The sequence below is a fragment of the Desmodus rotundus genome, chromosome 2 (assembly GCF_022682495.2).
Source record: "Desmodus rotundus isolate HL8 chromosome 2, HLdesRot8A.1, whole genome shotgun sequence".
In the NCBI taxonomy this organism is placed as follows: Eukaryota; Metazoa; Chordata; class Mammalia; order Chiroptera; family Phyllostomidae; genus Desmodus; species Desmodus rotundus.
The window spans coordinates 170396586-170414136 of record NC_071388.1 but is presented as its reverse complement, the minus strand read 5'-3'; the positions used below and the strand labels follow the sequence as shown (position 1 = coordinate 170414136).

The window sequence follows — 17551 nt, the reverse complement described above, 5'->3', positions numbered from 1 at the left end:
TCACAGAAATAGAAAAATTCACAGAAAAAAGCAATCCTGAAAGTCATATAAAACCACAAAAAAACGTGAGCAGCCAAAGCAATCTTGAGCAAAAAGAACAAAGCTGGGCATAGTACACTAACTGATTTCAAAATACAATACAAAGCTCTAGTAGTCAAAACAGCGTGGTAATGTTATAAAAGCAAGCATCCAGATTAGTGGAACAGAGGAGGGAGCCCAGCAGTACATCCACATATGTATGGTCTTTAGTAGCCACTGGAGATCGGAGATCCACAAGTTTCACGTGAATAGTGTATCAGCAGAAATACTGCCAGTTTGGTATATGACAGACAGAGTACAAAAGAAAAAGCATATTGGACCCACAAAATTTTGCCAATACTCAGCTGCAAACGTGCTCTGTCATGGGGAAAAAGACTCAGTGTGGAGCCAGGAGCCACAGAGAATTATTCACAGAACTATTTGAAACCAAATGGAGTTTGCCCAGCTGGATTTCAACATTGCTTGGGATCAGTGGCTTCTTCTTTTTTCCTTCTTTAAATCGGAATGTCTGGAATTGTTATCATTTGCCTTTCCCACCCTGTTATGTTGGAAGCAGGTAACTTGTTTCTTTAGTTTCACAGCTCCAATGTGGAGAGGAACTGTGCCCCAGGACAGACCACAACCCAAGCCTTCCCCACACCGAATTTAGACGATGAGATTAGGAACGTTCGAGTAGCGGAGGTAAGTAAGCCCCTTCTAACCCGGGGTTTCGGCAGTTTGGCCACGATGCGCATAGACAATGTTTTCGCTCATTGTCCTGTTTGGAGCTCACTGAGTGTCCAAAATTGTAGGCTGCTATTTTTGATCAAATTTGGAAGCTTTTTGGCTTCCAATATTTTGTCTGATCCATTTTCTCTCTCCTAAGACTCCTTTTGTATCTAGATTGTCCTGTGGGTCATTAAGATTTTTTAAAAATTTATTTAAACCTCATTTTTATTATGAAGTGTATCATACATATCAAAGAGTGTATAGAACATATAAAGAATAACTAAAAAAATCTAGATGCCCACAAGCTTGAGAATTTTTATTGTATTTTGCCATTACCATTTATCCCCCTTACACCCTCTTCCACCTCCACCCTCCTCTAACCCACTCGCCCTGCAATCACCACCCTATTGTCTGTGCCCATGAGACCTTTTCTTTTTTGCTCGATCCCTCCACCCCTACCCCCAACCCAGAGCTACAGCCTGCCACTTTACCCTTTGCAACAGCACGGATGTACCTGGAGAGCATCATGCTAAGTGAAACAAACCAGTCAGAGAAAGACAAATACCGTATGATTTCACTCATATGTGGACTCTAACTTAACTAACTAAAATAGAGACAGACTATTTTTTTCAAAGATTATTTGAAAAAAATAATTTGAGATTATTTTTTTTCCTTCCTTCCTTCCCTCCCTCTCCTCTGTGCTTCAGTTTGGATGAATCCTATTGATCTACTGAACACAATTCTTTTGTGTTACCTTTTTTCAAATAACTAACACTCTTAAGAATTCAGGCATTTCGAGAGGCATGTCATCTCACTGAGGTCATCTTTTTGGTGCATCAGTGTTTGGTCATGTGAATTAAAAACAAAACAGTATCATATAAGGCAAGTATAGTCTCTACACAAAAGTGGCACCATATGCTCAAGTTTATTGTACAGTCACAAGTTACACTTGGGGCACTAAGTAGAACATCGTACCAGTTTTCACAAATTCAAATCAAGTTAGCAAATGACATGTTTTAGAACACATTCATTTTATGTCTCACCCAATGTGGGTGATCAGAAGAGAAGCTAAATAAAGAAAATCTATGTTACTTAGGTAGCAAGCTAAATTGATATACACAGTTTCTAAGTTACTTCAAGAGATTTCAAAGTGTTTCAAAACTAGTAGGGAACAGTTCATGTCCAGCCTGAAATAAAACATAGAAATGTACCTTTTAGGAGTAAGTAACTTCATTTGTATATCCATAGTACAATAGAATCACTTCTTCCTGCTAACAAAATATTAATAAATCTCAATTTAGATTAGGCTTACTAAATGAATAATACGTCGGAAATTATCTGGGTTTGGTTACATTGTTATATTGCACTTGAGAACAATGACAACAAAAATGAAGGATTCGGTACCTCTCCGAGGAAATTCATTGTATTTCAGAAACTACAATGAAATACAAGCATTTATGCATGCTGCACGTCCACAGGTTCGTCACTGCAACTGGCCTGCTGACAAGTTAAAGGGATAACTCTCCAAAACACTGAGTATGAAGTCATGTCATTCACCATTTCTGATCCTATATTCAGTTTTCGGTTTTTGTATTTTTTCTTATATATTAAACTACAACATAAACAAGCTATCCAAGAGCGCAACCAAGGTGGCACTGAGACAGGCCATGGTCACACACAGGTGTTCCAAGACGGACTCAGTCTTCACCGCGTTTGGCACTCCATCCTGCAACACAGGGATGTCTACCCACTTACGAACTGTCTGCTGATCACACACACTCTACTTCTGCCGCATGCATCTCTCCCCAGGTCATGACTCACTATAAAAGGTCTTCCACAGCCCTCTTAAAGAAGCCAGTGCAGTTTCTTTTCCTAATACGTAAATTTTCTCTTTATATAAATATAAGGGTTAATGAGAATTTACTATGACTAAGTGGTTTCATAACACAGGTACAGTTGTGGCACTAACATTTGGACTGTTTTACACTTCAGAATTAAGAACTCATTAGAATTATAATAATTACTCAATCAGATTTATAACAATAATTAACTACAAGACAAGGGTAAAGGAAAGAAAATGTAAAAATGTCTCACACAAATGTTTTTCACAATATCAATTCTCAAGTAAATGCCTATATAAGAAATTAACAACAGTATCAATATTTCTTACCAATATCAAATGCTTTAAAATATTCTCTACCTCATTTCTGTGTTTTTAAACTGAATTACATTTTAAGTGTTTTATACTCAAAACAGATATTTGCAATAAATCACACAATAGTATCTAAAATATCTGAAAGTTAAAAGCTTTTATAGGGTTATTTTTTTGACATTTCAACCAAATATATTCACGTGCTACTTTAGGGTTAAAAGAATCCAAACATTCTCCTCAAAGAGTAGGCTTTTAAAAGTATACTTCTACCATCTGATTTTTTTTAGATATAAATTTTTCATTAAAAACATATTATTGCCTAAGGCTACAATTCATAAAGGCAATTTAAAACATCATGTTAAATTCCAATGAAAACATCCTATCTGCTATACAAGATTTTACCTTAAAATAAAGGCTATATAGGAATAGATTGTGCAAAAGCAAACTCTTTTTTTGAAAGAGTAAATTTCTGTCCAAGGATTTTCAGGAATGACTGTCAGTACACGGGAAAACAGGTAAGGTGGAAGTCGTCACAGAACAGCTTAGTGCCTGTCTGGTGGGAGGCCCTGGGACAAAAATACTTTTTCCTCAACAACATTTTGAATTTATTGGTTATTGCATACGACTATGACCTCTTGAACTACTGGAAAAAATCTATATTATAAAGTCTATTAATTGTGAAATTCACTAAAGCTAAATACAGGGTCTTGTCAATGTTCTAACTGTGTAACTCACCCACATGTGCCTCTATTTTATAACGACAGCCACTTGTGTAGGGAATTACAACGCGAGACGTGGCAAGGTAAATTTCAGTTATTTAAGGGAAATATTTATCATTGACTAGTGAAGACAGCAGTTAAAAAGCTATTGAACTCTCAATTTCTAATGCATAACATGATGTAACTGCACAAAAATAGTTATAATTAATAGTCATCCCTAGGCTTTGATGGACTGTGAATAAATCACTTATTCCTCTAAAAACTCATCACCCTATAGACATATAAAAATACAATTTGCCACCTGTGCAGCTTTTACTAAAAAAGTTCTAGAAAAGTAATTTTTGGTAATAAACCTAAGAAAGTTTTCAAATGTTTCCAATAAATTGAATTGCTTATAAAAGTACCTTTTAAAAGTTATTCTGATAGCTGAGACTGGTTTTACATATTACACCTTGCTCAGAATGAGGTAATATCCATGTATGTGGTATTATACTATTGCTACTTTAAGAATTTCAATTCCAAGGATTTCTCATGGGGTGTAGGGGTTGGATGCAGATTCCTGAAGTTGTAAAGATTCCTCATTAATCTTGACCTGTTCTCAGTAATAGTTTTGGAACTATATTAAAAAAAAAAAACCCATATATATGAAGAAAATAAATTAACCTCAACTAAAAAGTCTTGCTCTAATCTAAGAACACACTATTAATAAGCAACTCTATCAAAGAGCTACAAACAGAGTTTTTTAAAATTCAAATGCTTATTTTTTTGTATTCTAAATGGCTGGACTAATACAATGGAACAAATGTACTTTGGAAATGGATTTTCAACTCCATATGGCTTTAAGCATCATGATGTTTAGCTGAAATTAAGCTAGTGAACAAAAGAGGCTTTTCTGATTTAAGAACTAGTTTTTAGTATAGGTTCACTTAAAGGATTTGGAATACAGCTTAAACTTAAATAATTAAAATGTAATAAATGGACTGTGGATTAAATAAATAAAAATTTAATAGCATGTACCCAAACATCATATTAAAACAAAATAACTATACCTATCTATTACAGGAAAGAATTTTAGTGGAGTCAGTTTTTTTTTTTAAGTTCACCATATAGGTAATATTAAAATCCAAGTTCATGGAGCTACAAAGTCTTTAGTAACTTGAGAACTCAACTGTAGTGTGATGTGTAGTAACATTAAGTACCTGTACAAAGATGTGGGTGCTAAGGTCCAAACACGAATCGCTTTAGAACAAAAACAATAAAAACAACAACAAACAAAATCCAACATACAAACCAGAAACAGGAATTATAGGAGGTACTTTTTTACACAAAGTGGTAATTCAGGCACTACCTGTCTTATGTACATTAAAGAACTATCACTTCAAATTTTATTATGTAAATACCTAAAAACACAAGTCAGTTGATGTGTATTAAATGTATGTCTGAACTAATTTATAAAGAAGTTGACACATATTGCTCTCTCCTTTTGTGGTTAATACCAATGGGCACCATCAGCAGTAAAGTCTTGGAACTTCAGTCCTCATGAAGGAAAGTGAAATCTGTGACGTTGGTAATTCTAATGGGTCAGGATGTAACATAACTTAAAAAATCACAGTTAAGTTTCTGAGTTTCCTTCACCATTTTCATGAGGTTGAAGCTGTTCCCTTTCTTGTTCTTCTTGAGGTGGTCTAACACGTTTAAAAAAGCCCATCTGTCAGTTAAAGAAAAACTAACATTATTGCCTTATCAGCGAAGAATATTAAAAATACTCTGACTATATTATCACCAAGAAAATGTCTTCCTCCAAATAATATGTAATGCTCATCATGCATCGTCATCACCAAAGATCCCTTACCTCCTTCCCTTCCTTCTTTTCCATTCCTCCTCCTTTCTTGCCCTCCCTTCCCCTTTTTTCTTGCTTCCTCCTCCCTCCCTCTCTTCCTACGCCCATTACTTACCCTGTGCATCACAAACACCAAAACAGCCAACAACAACAACCCTGCTAGAACTGCTAAAATTATTACCCACACAGGCACGGGCATGGGTGCTGGCTGAATGCCCCAGGTGACGTTGGTGGTAACCTGTTGGGGGAGAAGAAGGTTTTTGCATTTTAAAAATAGTTTACTGACTTATTCAACAACTATCTGAATGCCTACTACTTTTTATTTTAGTGGCATTTACATGATTTCCTTTTCTTGCATTTATTATTACATATCTGGCATAGATAGCAGACACATATACACATAAAATTCCCAATAACAGGTGAACTCCTTGCCACCTGTGAAATTATTTTCATATAGTTCAATCCATAAACTGGTCCAACACATGTTGGTCCAATTTTTAATCCTCAAGTTAAAGATCTTTAAAATGCCTTCACTTCTTGCAGTTAATTTCCAACTTTCTAACTTACTGAGAATGAATTCCCCAAAATTTCCCTTCATGAAATTCAGTAAATACGAAGAATCTCTTACATAGGACAAGATGGTAAAATAAAAGCTCTACCTTTAATAATTCTGGGATGAGGGAGTAAAATAATATTAAATTACGTTATAATCCTGTCCAATAACTCTTAATTACTTTAAATTATCAAAATAGTTAACCTGCCATTATTTAAAATAAATTAAAAGTATCAATGGCATTAAACTGAGTACATTTACTCCATTTCCCCAAATCAATGACTTACTAATGTGGAGTTGAAGATATCCTCGATGGGAAGGTTCTTATAAGGAAACTCAATGACATTAAATGAAGCAGATGACTTCAGAGAGTATGAATGATTCTGGTTTTCCTTCTGTATGGAAGTAACAGTGAAATGATTTCCTAAATGTACAACTTTATTTCTCTGAAAAGAAGGGTAAGCTCGCTAAGTGCCGCATCTGGCCGCTTACATTCATAAAGGTCTCGGTCCACAGCAGAGACTTCACATAAAGGATGGCGCTCTTGCCTCTGTCCAGTCGCCCAACCTGGCAGACAATCTTCAAGCATTCGGCGATTCCACAACCCTGCCCAAACATGACATTTACTGACAAGAAAAGGTCGTTCTGTCATCTCTTTAACATTTGAAAATCACACATTTTACTCATTTCATGGGAAGGCCAAAGAGATGACCCAGATCCTTTTGCCTTGTAGGAATAATGTTTAAAATGAACAGGCTTATATTCAAGTATGTGAATGATTTTCGTTAAAAATGAGTTTGTTTTAATGTAATTTGTTATAGAAGGATAAGATCTATAATACTAAAAGATTTATTTTTATGGCTAGAACTCAACATTCTTCTGAGAATCGATGAACATGGTGACTTTAGTAAGACATAAAAATTAGACCATAGTATCCCTGTTAAAAAGAAAAACAGTGAATCTTTAACAGTTATTTCATGTAAAAATCAAGTGGCATGCCGATGGTCTTTGCTACATTCAGTCTTTTTATCAGTAACTTAAAGGCAGGCTGCCAAAGCTAACAAATACTCACTACTACGGGCCGGCTAAACTGTATTAATGTGTCACATGCACATAGCTCCCACCAATGGCATCTAGTAAGTGGCACCTCCAGTTGGTGACCAGGAATAGAAGCAAGCTTTCTCGACCTGATGAAGGGCATCTATGAAGAGCCTACAGCTAACATTATACTCAACGGTGAAAGAATAGATACTTTCCCCTTAAGACGAGGAACAAGACAAAGATTCCCACTGACACTTTTATTCAACATTGTTCAAAAGGCTCTACCAGTGTATGACGCAAGAAAAAAGTTAAATAAAAGGCATCCAGACTGGAAACGAAAGAGTAAAGCTATCTCTATTCCTAGGTGACAGGATCTTATGTATATAAAACACTATAGAATCCACAATAAAACTATTAGAGCTAAAAAACAAGTACAGAAAATGTACAGAATAAAAGATTAATATACATTTCTATGGCACTAAAAAATCTGAAAATGAAATTAAACAACTTAAATGAACTGAAATTAAGAGATCTATTTAAAATAGCATCAAAAATAATAAAATATGTAAAGCAATTTAACCAAGGAAGCACGAGACTTGTACACTGAACATCACAAAATATTTTTGAAAGAAATTAAAGGAGACATAAATTAACACACAGATATCTCGTGTTCAAGATCTGAAAGAGCTAAGATGGCAATATTCCTAAATTGGCAGATCTAATAAAATCTTCGTCAGAAATCCAACTACCTTTTTTGTAGAAATGGACAAGCTGATCCAAAAATTCAAATGAATATTTATATGAATATAAATTTATAAGGGACTCCAAATAACCAAAGCAAGGTTGACAAAGAAGAAAACGTGGAGGACGCACACTCCGCAATTTCAAAACTTCCTGAAGAGCTACAATATTCAAACAATTTGGTACTGGCATAAGGATACACATGTACATCAATAAAAGAGAATTAAGAGCTCAGAAATAAATCCATACATTTATGGCCAATTCATTTTCAACAGACTGCAAAGACCATTTAAGAGAGAGAGAGATGTAAACATAAGAAAGAGCTAAAAGTATAAGACTTAGAAAACGGAGGTGTAAATCTTCAGGACCTGAGGTCCATATTCTTAAATGTGACAGCAAACACACCAGCAACAAAGGAAGAAACAGAGTTGAGAAAAGAAATGTGGACTTCTTCAAATTAAAAAAAACCCCATCAAAGAATACAAAAATTTGCATCAAGAAAGTGAAAAGAAACTGACAGAACGGGAGAAAATATGTGAATCATAGCTCTGAGGAGAGGAGTATCCAGACTCTATAAAGCATTACGACCCAACAATAAAAGGCAGACAAGTCACTTGTAAAATGAACCAAGTATTTAAATAGACATCTCTCAAAAGAAGATATACAAAATGGAAAGATGTTCAATATCGTTAGTCATTAGGAACTACATATAAAACGAGATACTAGTTCACACTGATGAGGATGACTATAAAATAATATGTTTTTAAAAGTCAACAGCAAGTGATAGCCAGGATGGGGAGATACTGGAACCATTATACATTGCCAGCTGGGAATGAAATGCCTTATGACCCAGTGATTCCACTTCTGGGAATGTACCTGAAGAAATCTGATACACTAATTTGAAGAATATATGCACCCCTGTGTTCACTGCCTTGTTATTTACAATTGTCATGACTTGGAAGTACTCAAGTGCCCATCAGTAGAAGAGTGGATAAAATAACTAGTACATTTACACAATGGAATTCTACGTAGCAGAAAGAAAGAAGTAGCTCCTACCTTTCACAACAGCATGGATGGACCTGGAGAACATTATGCTAAGTGAAATAAGCCAGTCAGAGAAAAACAGATAACATGATTTCACTCACATGTGGAATCTAATGAACAAACCGATCTAACAAGCAAAATAGAGACAGACTCATAGAGAGCAAGGCTGACAGCTCTGGGTAGGGGTAGGATTTGGAGGGGGTGGAGGGGTTGAGAAAACAGGAAAAAGAACTCATTGACATGGATAACAGAGTGGTGATTGCTGGGGGCAAGGGAGTGGATGGAGATGGAAGAGGGTATGGGGGGGATCAATGGTAATGGAAAAAATACAATAAAAAATGAACTATTAAAAACGATTGAAGTAATAATACATGCTACAGCACAGTGAACCTCAAAAGCATCATGCTAAATCAAAGAAGCGGAACACAGAAGGCCACATGCTACATGGTTTTATTTACACAAAATGTCCAGAACAGACCTAACCTTAGAGAGAGAGCAGATTAATAGTTGCCAGGGGTTGGAGGTAGGGGAAAATGGGTATTAACGAGCACAGCATTTCTTTTTGATGAAATGTTCTAGAATTCGATAATGATGGTGGTTGCACAATGTAAATACACCAAAAATCACTAAATGGTACACTTTTGAAAAATGGTGACTTTTATGTTACGTAAGTTTTATCTCAGTTTTTTCAAAGGTGTAATTCTGTAGGAGGATAAAGAGTTCAGGGTCCAAAGGGAGGTGGGGGTAGAAAGTAATTTCTACTTCACATGGGTTGGTCAGGAATGGCCTGTTGTACTGTCAGTTAAGGAGAGCAGAAGATGGAGAGGTGAGCCACAAGGATATCAGGGCGAAGAGCATTCCAGGCAGATGGGAGAGAAATTTTCGAACCCTGGAGGTAGAAACATGCTTGGGGCTGTCTGTCCAAGGAAAGACAAGATAGTCAAAATGGGAGGAGCAGAGTAAGAAGAGGAAAGACAGGCCTAGGGCACAAGAGCCTCTATTACCTTGGGCTTAACGGCTTTGCAGGTTCTGGTGCTCTGAGATAGGTGGGAAGGCCCTGATGTGACCTATGGCTTCTGTGGATCACTGTGGCTTCTGTGTGGCAAATAAACTGCAGCGGGGAAGAGGGCGAAACATGGACTCCAACTAGAGGTTGGGCAATAGTCCGAGTGAGAGAGGATGGTGACCTGTCAGGTTGTGGCAGTGGCAGAACTGGTGAAAGGGGCCAGACTCTGGATATTTTTTAAGTAGATAGTGACAGAATTTGCTGATATACAGGATGTGAGCTTTAAGAGAAAGACAGGAACCAAGTATGATGCCCAGGTTTTAGACAGAAAATGAACTTGATATTACTAAAATATGGAACACTACAGAAAGAGCAGAGTTGGGAAAAGTCAAGGTTATGTTCTTAGAATTAAGTTTAAGACTCCTATTAACTATTAAGAGGTATTCCAGTAGGAGGCTGAAAAACAGAGTGTGGCGTTCAATACAGAGGATCAGGCTGGAAATAGAAATCGAAGTCATGCACACAGAGGCAGTATTTACAGCAAGAGTGTGGGACCACATAGCGCAGCACTGCACGACAGAACCTTCGACAATGAGGAGATCGTCAGTATAGAGACACCTGCATTTGCAAGTAGTGGCCACTGAGTCCCTGAAATGTGGCTGGCGTCTATAAGACTGGACAGCACAGATCTAATGAATAAATGTAGGCAGTGCAGACAAGAAATGTAAGCCCTGAGATACTCTAAAGGCCTGGAAATGGAGATTAAGAAGTAACCAATTGTGGTAGGCAGAGAACCAGAAGAGAGTAGTGTTCTAGAAGTGAATGAGGAGTGCTTCCCAAAGGAAGAGGTGATTTATTGTGCAAAATCACCGTGCAGTTGATCATCAGCAAAGAACTGACAAGGACCATGGAATGTGAAAGTAACTGGTAACTGCTAATGATGATAAACACTGTATCAGATTCTCTGCTAGGAGATGGTTTGCAGACCTATTAAGTTTCAAAAACTTAACTGATAAGCTGCTTCATAACATTATTATCATTATCTAGGCTGACTCAACAAAAGTTAATCATATACATACGTGCACATATATGCCAGCAACAAATGACTGAAGTAGACAAAACCCTAAGAATCCCAAAACACCAATCAGAAAGAATATAGGCACCTCTATGTTCATCGCAGCATTGTTTACAACAGCCAAGATCTGGAAACGGCCCAAGTGTCTACCAGTAGATGAGTGGATAACAAAGCTGTGTTGCATTTACACAGTGGAATAGTCCATGGCTATAAAAAAGAAAGAACTCTTACCTTTTGCAACAGTATGGATGGACCTAGAGATTATTATGCTAAAGTAAAAGACACTCGTCAGAGAAAGACAAAACTAATGAACAAAATAAAGCGATGAACAAAATGGAAGCAGAGGCATGGATACATGGAACGGACGACAGATCTCAGAGGGGTGCAAGGTGGAAAGGACTGGATAGAAGGGAGGAGATCAGCCAAAGAACACAGATGTATGACACACACACACAGACAACAGTGTGATGGTAGCCAGAGGGACAGGGAGTCGGGGCCTGGCGAGGGTGAGCAAAGAAGGGGGAGGAGTTGGGGGACATCTGTAATAGTGTCAATAATAAAAAATAATAATAAAATGAAAAAAGTTAATCATAACTCAAATTATTCTTGCAATGTATTTTTGTTGAGGTCTCCGGGACTCTCCTGCAGGATTGCACTGAAGTCTCAAAGATCAGGGTGAGACCCGGAAAGAGGCCAGTTAAAGGAAGTGCAGTCAGAGCACAAAGTTGGACCATAAAATATGTGTGTTACCAATCTACAAAGACAGATCACTTGAAGAAAATCTGGCATTAATTTGACTAGGAACAAGAAAAGTTAAGAGAACTGAATGGTGTGAAAATATATGTAGTTCTTTCAAGCACAGCTGTTGTTATTTTCGAAATGTACTTTGGCATCAGTTCTATCATCACATATTTTTAAATGTTTAAAGCGCTTGTTGTCAAAATGACACTTACCAAAGTGTGAACACCTCCTTCACTCTGGGTGAGATCCCGCTTAGTGACGAGATGGTTCCGGCCACCTTGCCCAGCAAGGGTGTCATTCTTCTCCGTTGTTTGTGAACTTGAAACCTAGGATTACATCAATAAACTGGTGGTAAATAATAACAGCAAACATTTTACATGGACCTTTTCCCATAAACTGTTATAAGTTAATTAAAGCACAGTGACTGAAAATTTGATACGACAGAAAATCCACTACTTAATATATGTGGTGAAAAGCAGACAAAATAAGCACGAGCCCTGAATATGTAAAAACAAAAAAAAAGTTGCCTATGCCTACCCATGATTTTTCTCCCCTTGCACAGTCTAGCGGAGAAACTGATAGAACATCCTCAAAGAGCCTGAAATGTCATAGGATCCGTCTGCAAGAAATGTCAATCATGGGCATGTATTTTTTGCTTTGTTAACTTTCTGTGTCCAAATTGTGTAATGTCCGTGCTAGGACGGAGACGACCACATCCACAAGTACACAGAATTCCATGAACACCACAGAAATACACGGTTCACTAGGACTTCACAGGATCAGTCCTTCCTCATTACAGAAATAAACAATTTAATCCCCAGTGTACGGGTTACAAACTAAAATATTGTTGCAGAATGGGTTTATGGATTAAAATAGTTGTTTTATTTCATGCATTTGTCAGTTTAGGAAAAAAAATATCATAATGAAGAGCTGCCATTAAGCCATTACCTTAATTCTCAAAGGGTTGATCTCCACATCTGAAGTGCAGTTCATCGGCCCGTCGATATCGTACTGGAGGATGTACAACAGGGTGCTATTGTTGTATTTGTAAGGCCACTGAAGATTCAGCATTGCCTTGCTGAATGAACTTGGCCCGTTGTTTCTCAGCTAGTGAGAAAAAGACAATGTGAACCCTTTGGGCAAAAATCGATGTTATAATCCTTCCCCGAGATCAACTTTAGGGACCATTAGCAACAGTATTGGAAGCAGCAGAGTTTCCATAGTCACCCTAACGTTACAGCGTGGCTGTTACCACGCAGGAGAGATCAAACTCAGTGTGCGCCTCAAGCGCGGGGCAGTCTGTGTTACGGCGGAAGTATAAACAAAAGAAGAAAAGATGAAGAAGTTATTGGTGAAAGATGGCACAGGAAATTTTCTTCCCGCAGAAACAAAACTGACGATCGGCTATGGGTGTTTTCAGTTTTTAGTCAGAACTGCTGAACGTCCCTGTGAAGATATGCAATGACCTATTACTTTTACTCAAGTAGAACTAGTTGATTTTAAGCAACAATTTATTTGAACTGCTTTCTTTAACCTCTTGAAGTTACTTGTCTAATAAAAATGAACTTACATACAATAGGGGAAAAATTCAAAGATCTCTCTGGTCAACTATGCATAGTTTACATAAAAATTAAGTACACCTGTCTTTTAAAAGCAGCCTATCTGCTCCTCTCTTTGTCGGCTTTCCACCAGGTAGCAGTTAAACCCAAGAACCGCAAACCTCATAGATGTGCTGAATAACTGGCCCAACGTCTTCTTCAGTCTCGGGGTTCTCCTTGTGCTCCCAATTTGGAACCGGAAGAAAGATGTGATCGGGACTTGAGACCCTAAACAATGACCAAAGGAAACCTACCATAAATATCAAAATGGTACAGTCAGTTCATTTCCTACAGTATCCTGTATCCAAATGAATAAAAGTTGAACTAATAAAAAGAAGCACTACACAGTTAAAAGAAAAAACCTGCATGTGTGTATACACACACACACACAACTATTTATTGATAATCTAACGTAATAGGTGAATGGATGTCAACTTGCATAAAAGTTCAGTACACTTATTTTGCGCCTGCTGTTGCCATGGATGGTTTATTTCCAGAGGGTAACCAAATACTTGGGGCTCTGGAACATACACCTAGAACATTCTTTCTATAGAAGTTATAGCTCTACTAAAACCATCACAGTAAGCACGTAGTGCCCACTATCCAGAAGTAGATAGGGGGCCGAGTAGTTACTTTTGAAAAGTAGTTTAAATCATGAGAAAGAGATACTCCCCTGGGTAATCATACTGACCCTCTTATCTCAACAGCAGCTAAAACAGCAAGGTCAACTCTGTAAGATACAATCGGGCTTACTTTGTCAAAAAGATTGGAGCTGAAAAAGAAAAAGATATATATATTTAGTAATGAACTGACCATAATCACCAAAATTATACAGAGGCAAATGTAGTGACACTAAAATAAACAAATTAAAAGCAATGAAGAAATAAAAAAGCATAAATAAAATAATTATTTCCATTAGCATTTAACTCCAAGAAGATGGTCAAGTTTTATTTAACTTTAAATTTTGTTTCATAAACTCAAAACTGACAAAATTATTCTTATGATATAAACAATGATTTAAAAATGGTATATCAAGTACTGAAATTTTAGTAAATTCTATTCCATTTTAAAATATACTGCATGACCTATTTACGACAAATATTTCAACAGTTATTATAAATTAAAAAGGTTGGTTTTATACCTTTGGATTTGTAAATCAAATTTCACAGAAGTATCCATCTCTGATTGCTGGTGAACACTGAAACGGAGACCAGCTAAGAGCTGAAGGAAGAAGAAAAGATGGTTATGTTAGTTAAAATAGTATCTAATTAGTGAAATCTCAAATCCAATGTCCAAATAAAAAAGAATGTTCTAAAACAGAGTTCTTCAGAGCTTACGATAAAATATTCTAACAAAGATAATTAAATCTGATCTTTTGATCAAATCTCTTTTAAGATACCTGGGCCATCTAAAATGGAGTCTATTTAATGGCAGTTATTAATTACATCTCTTATAATATTCATTATCTTTCCAAAAAATGCAAAAGTAAATGTTTGTTGACTCAATGAAAGTAAACACTTACACACAATGATTTGGTTACAGGAAGACAACAACTGAACTTGTGTTAATGGAGCGGGAAGAAGAAATGGACGGTGTATAAGAGTAAGAGAACATGACTAAAGAAGGCATAAACAGGACCAGAGCTAGGATTTCTGCCTACCGCTCACAACTCCATCAACACCAAGCATCCTAACTTCTGCAGGTGGAAAACTGTTACTTTAAAGAGAACAACTGAGTTACAAGATAAGGGAAAGAAGGCTTTTGGGATCACATAAATAACACATGAAAAGGCATTTCTGGGGACTTCAAACTGCCCTCCACTTTACAAAGCCTGGTGCTGGCCATTTGAAATAACCTGGAATCACCCATAATGAATGAGTTATGAGTGGAGAAGCTGGAGAGAATGAGAATATGAAAAAATAAAAAATATGTTCAACTTGTTAATGAAACATTGTGTTAAAATTATGTGGAAAAATGTAAGTCTAGGTACTCTGTTCAAGTCCTATTACCTAAGAGCTCATACATCAAGAAGTAATGACTTTTAATGGAAAATATACTTACAGAAATATGGAATATTTCATTTTGATTTGAAATGCACTTGATACATAGCACTGTATAAGTTTAAGGTGTAGAACATGATTTGATACATTTATAAACTGTAATATGATGGCTGTTGTAGTGATAGCACCTCTATCACGGCACACAATTATCACTTCTTTTTTGTGCTGGAATAATTCAGATCTAGTCTCTCTGCAAGTTTGATGATTGTGATACAATATTATTACCTATATTCACAGTAGGGTGCATTAGATCTCGAGGACTTACTGCTAGTTGCAAGTTTGTATCCTTTCACTACATTTACCAGGAGGGATGGTGTTTAAGAGTAAATGTGGAATACGTAGCCCCATATTATCACAGATCTTCAAATTGCCAACATCTAGGTCAACTGAAAAAGTAACACAAAATATACTGCCATTTTTCCTTGATACTAAGAATTCCATAAAGCACAGAGTGGGGCAAAAGTAGATTTACAGTTGTGAGTACACAAAACGCTGAGTTTATTCTTGTATTATTATTTATTAATTGTTGTATTTTCCATACAAATCAGTGTAAACCTACTTCTGCCCCACCCTGTATCTTGTTCACTTTTTGGAGGACTGGGGAAGTGACCCATGGAGTGCTTCTCTCAAGCTCCTGGGCTAACTGCCCCCGGACCTGCAGGGAAGCCTGATTCAACCACCTGTGGCTCCTTGATCCTGTTCTCAACAGCCATGAAGGTTTCAAGTTAACGAGAAATTCTATCTCACCTAAGAATGACAGTCTTGGCATTTGTCCAAATAGCTGTGAATATTCATGAAAGCATTCGTTTAAAATGGCAAGTTACCACTTCAGTCCTTAAACCATGTTTTCATCCATTTACCAAAATGAAGGGAGTGTACAAACCAGTGTATTGAATACAGTGTAATACACAACCCATTATTTCAGCGTTTTAGTCAAAACTAAACAAAACACTGCTAATCACTGCACTCTAAATTAAAACCAATTCAAAGTTACTATTTTAAAGTGTTTATTAAAAAAAATTAGATGGACAAACCCATAGAAAAATGTGCTGCTTTCTTTAGAGGATAAAAAAAAAAATCCCTTTAATTAAAATGTCCTAGTTCGCGCTGGCAGGTGCGGCTCAGTGGATTGAGCATCAGCCTGAGAACCGAAAGCATGCCAGTCTGATTCCCAGTCAGGGCACATGCCTGGGTTGTGGGTAAGGCCCCCGGGGGGGGGGTGCAACAGGCAACCAGTCAATGTTTCCCTCACACATGGATGTTTCTCTACCTCTCTCTCTCTCTTTCACCCTCCCTTCCCCCTCTCTAAAAACAGATAAATAAAATCTTAATAAAAAATGAAACAAAATAAAATGTCTTACTTGAGTTCCAGCCTTCATTGGGTTTCCAAGGTCACATACCACCTGGCGGGTGTGGTTTTCTGTCTTAAATGCACAGGAAAGTCTTGCTAAGGCCTTAGACAGAAAAAAAAGATTAAAAGGAAAATTAATTAATTACCAAAAAATTTTAAAAAGCAGAAGCCGTAAGACTAAAAAACTCCTAGACAATGTCATGCAGTTGGATATTTAAGTTTCTTGATTTACAAAGCAAATGCATCTATTTGAGCAAATGGCAGGGTGAGGTAAGGTGGCGGGGTGAAGCCAGAATTGCGCACAATTGCCACATATAAATGTAGAAGTATTTCTGAAAGATCCCTTGAGGACTTAGATATATAACCATGTTACCTCTGACAAATAATTTGATGGACAGGCTTAGACACTGTATCTATCTGACCTTGTTTCAGGCACTTAGCTAGCAATTTTAAAAACGTCATTATCAATGCATTATCCAAAGTATTAGGCTTGAAAGGACTTACGTAAGATAGGCACTCTATTGTCTAGCAACTCAGCCTTAGGTAGAATGGCTAAGCTTGCTCTACATAGGAGAGGAGTTCATTAATGTTAATGAGACCTGTGAGCGTGTTTCGATTTTTAAAGAGGCAGCTTGCTTACTTCACTATTGCGGACAACCCCAATGAAATCAGCCTGAGGTGGGATGGAGACAATGAGCTCAGCTTCGTAGGCCCCTTCTCCTTGGTTCTGAGCCTTAACGATCAATGTCAGAGGGTTGTCATCCCCAACATAGATCTTCTTTTGATCCCTACAGGTGAACACAAATCCAGTCAATGAGAAAAGGACTGCACAGGGATAGCACAATTGTTCAAAGAAACGGGATAAACACACAGAAGCGCTGTC

General features: G+C 37.1%; 1 protein-coding gene across 2 annotated transcripts in view; it reads right to left on the bottom strand.

The window, feature by feature from the left end:
* Window positions 1–1653: 1653 nt before the first annotated feature.
* The window catches only part of ITGAV (integrin subunit alpha V), an 80311-nt gene continuing 64413 nt past the window's right edge, over window positions 1654–17551 (bottom strand). For both annotated transcript variants that reach the window (XM_053918836.2, XM_053918835.2), the window contains exons 20-30: window positions 17309–17456; window positions 16679–16771; window positions 14399–14478; window positions 13949–14029; window positions 13380–13485; window positions 12608–12766; window positions 11872–11985; window positions 6504–6617; window positions 6299–6406; window positions 5574–5696; window positions 1654–5326 (exon numbers count right to left, since the gene is read on the bottom strand). In XM_053918836.2, coding sequence (XP_053774811.1) covers window positions 5231–5326; window positions 5574–5696; window positions 6299–6406; window positions 6504–6617; window positions 11872–11985; window positions 12608–12766; window positions 13380–13485; window positions 13949–14029; window positions 14399–14478; window positions 16679–16771; window positions 17309–17456 — 1222 coding nt within the window. In that variant the 3' untranslated portion in view covers window positions 1654–5230. The remainder of the gene's footprint in view (window positions 5327–5573; window positions 5697–6298; window positions 6407–6503; window positions 6618–11871; window positions 11986–12607; window positions 12767–13379; window positions 13486–13948; window positions 14030–14398; window positions 14479–16678; window positions 16772–17308; window positions 17457–17551) is intronic.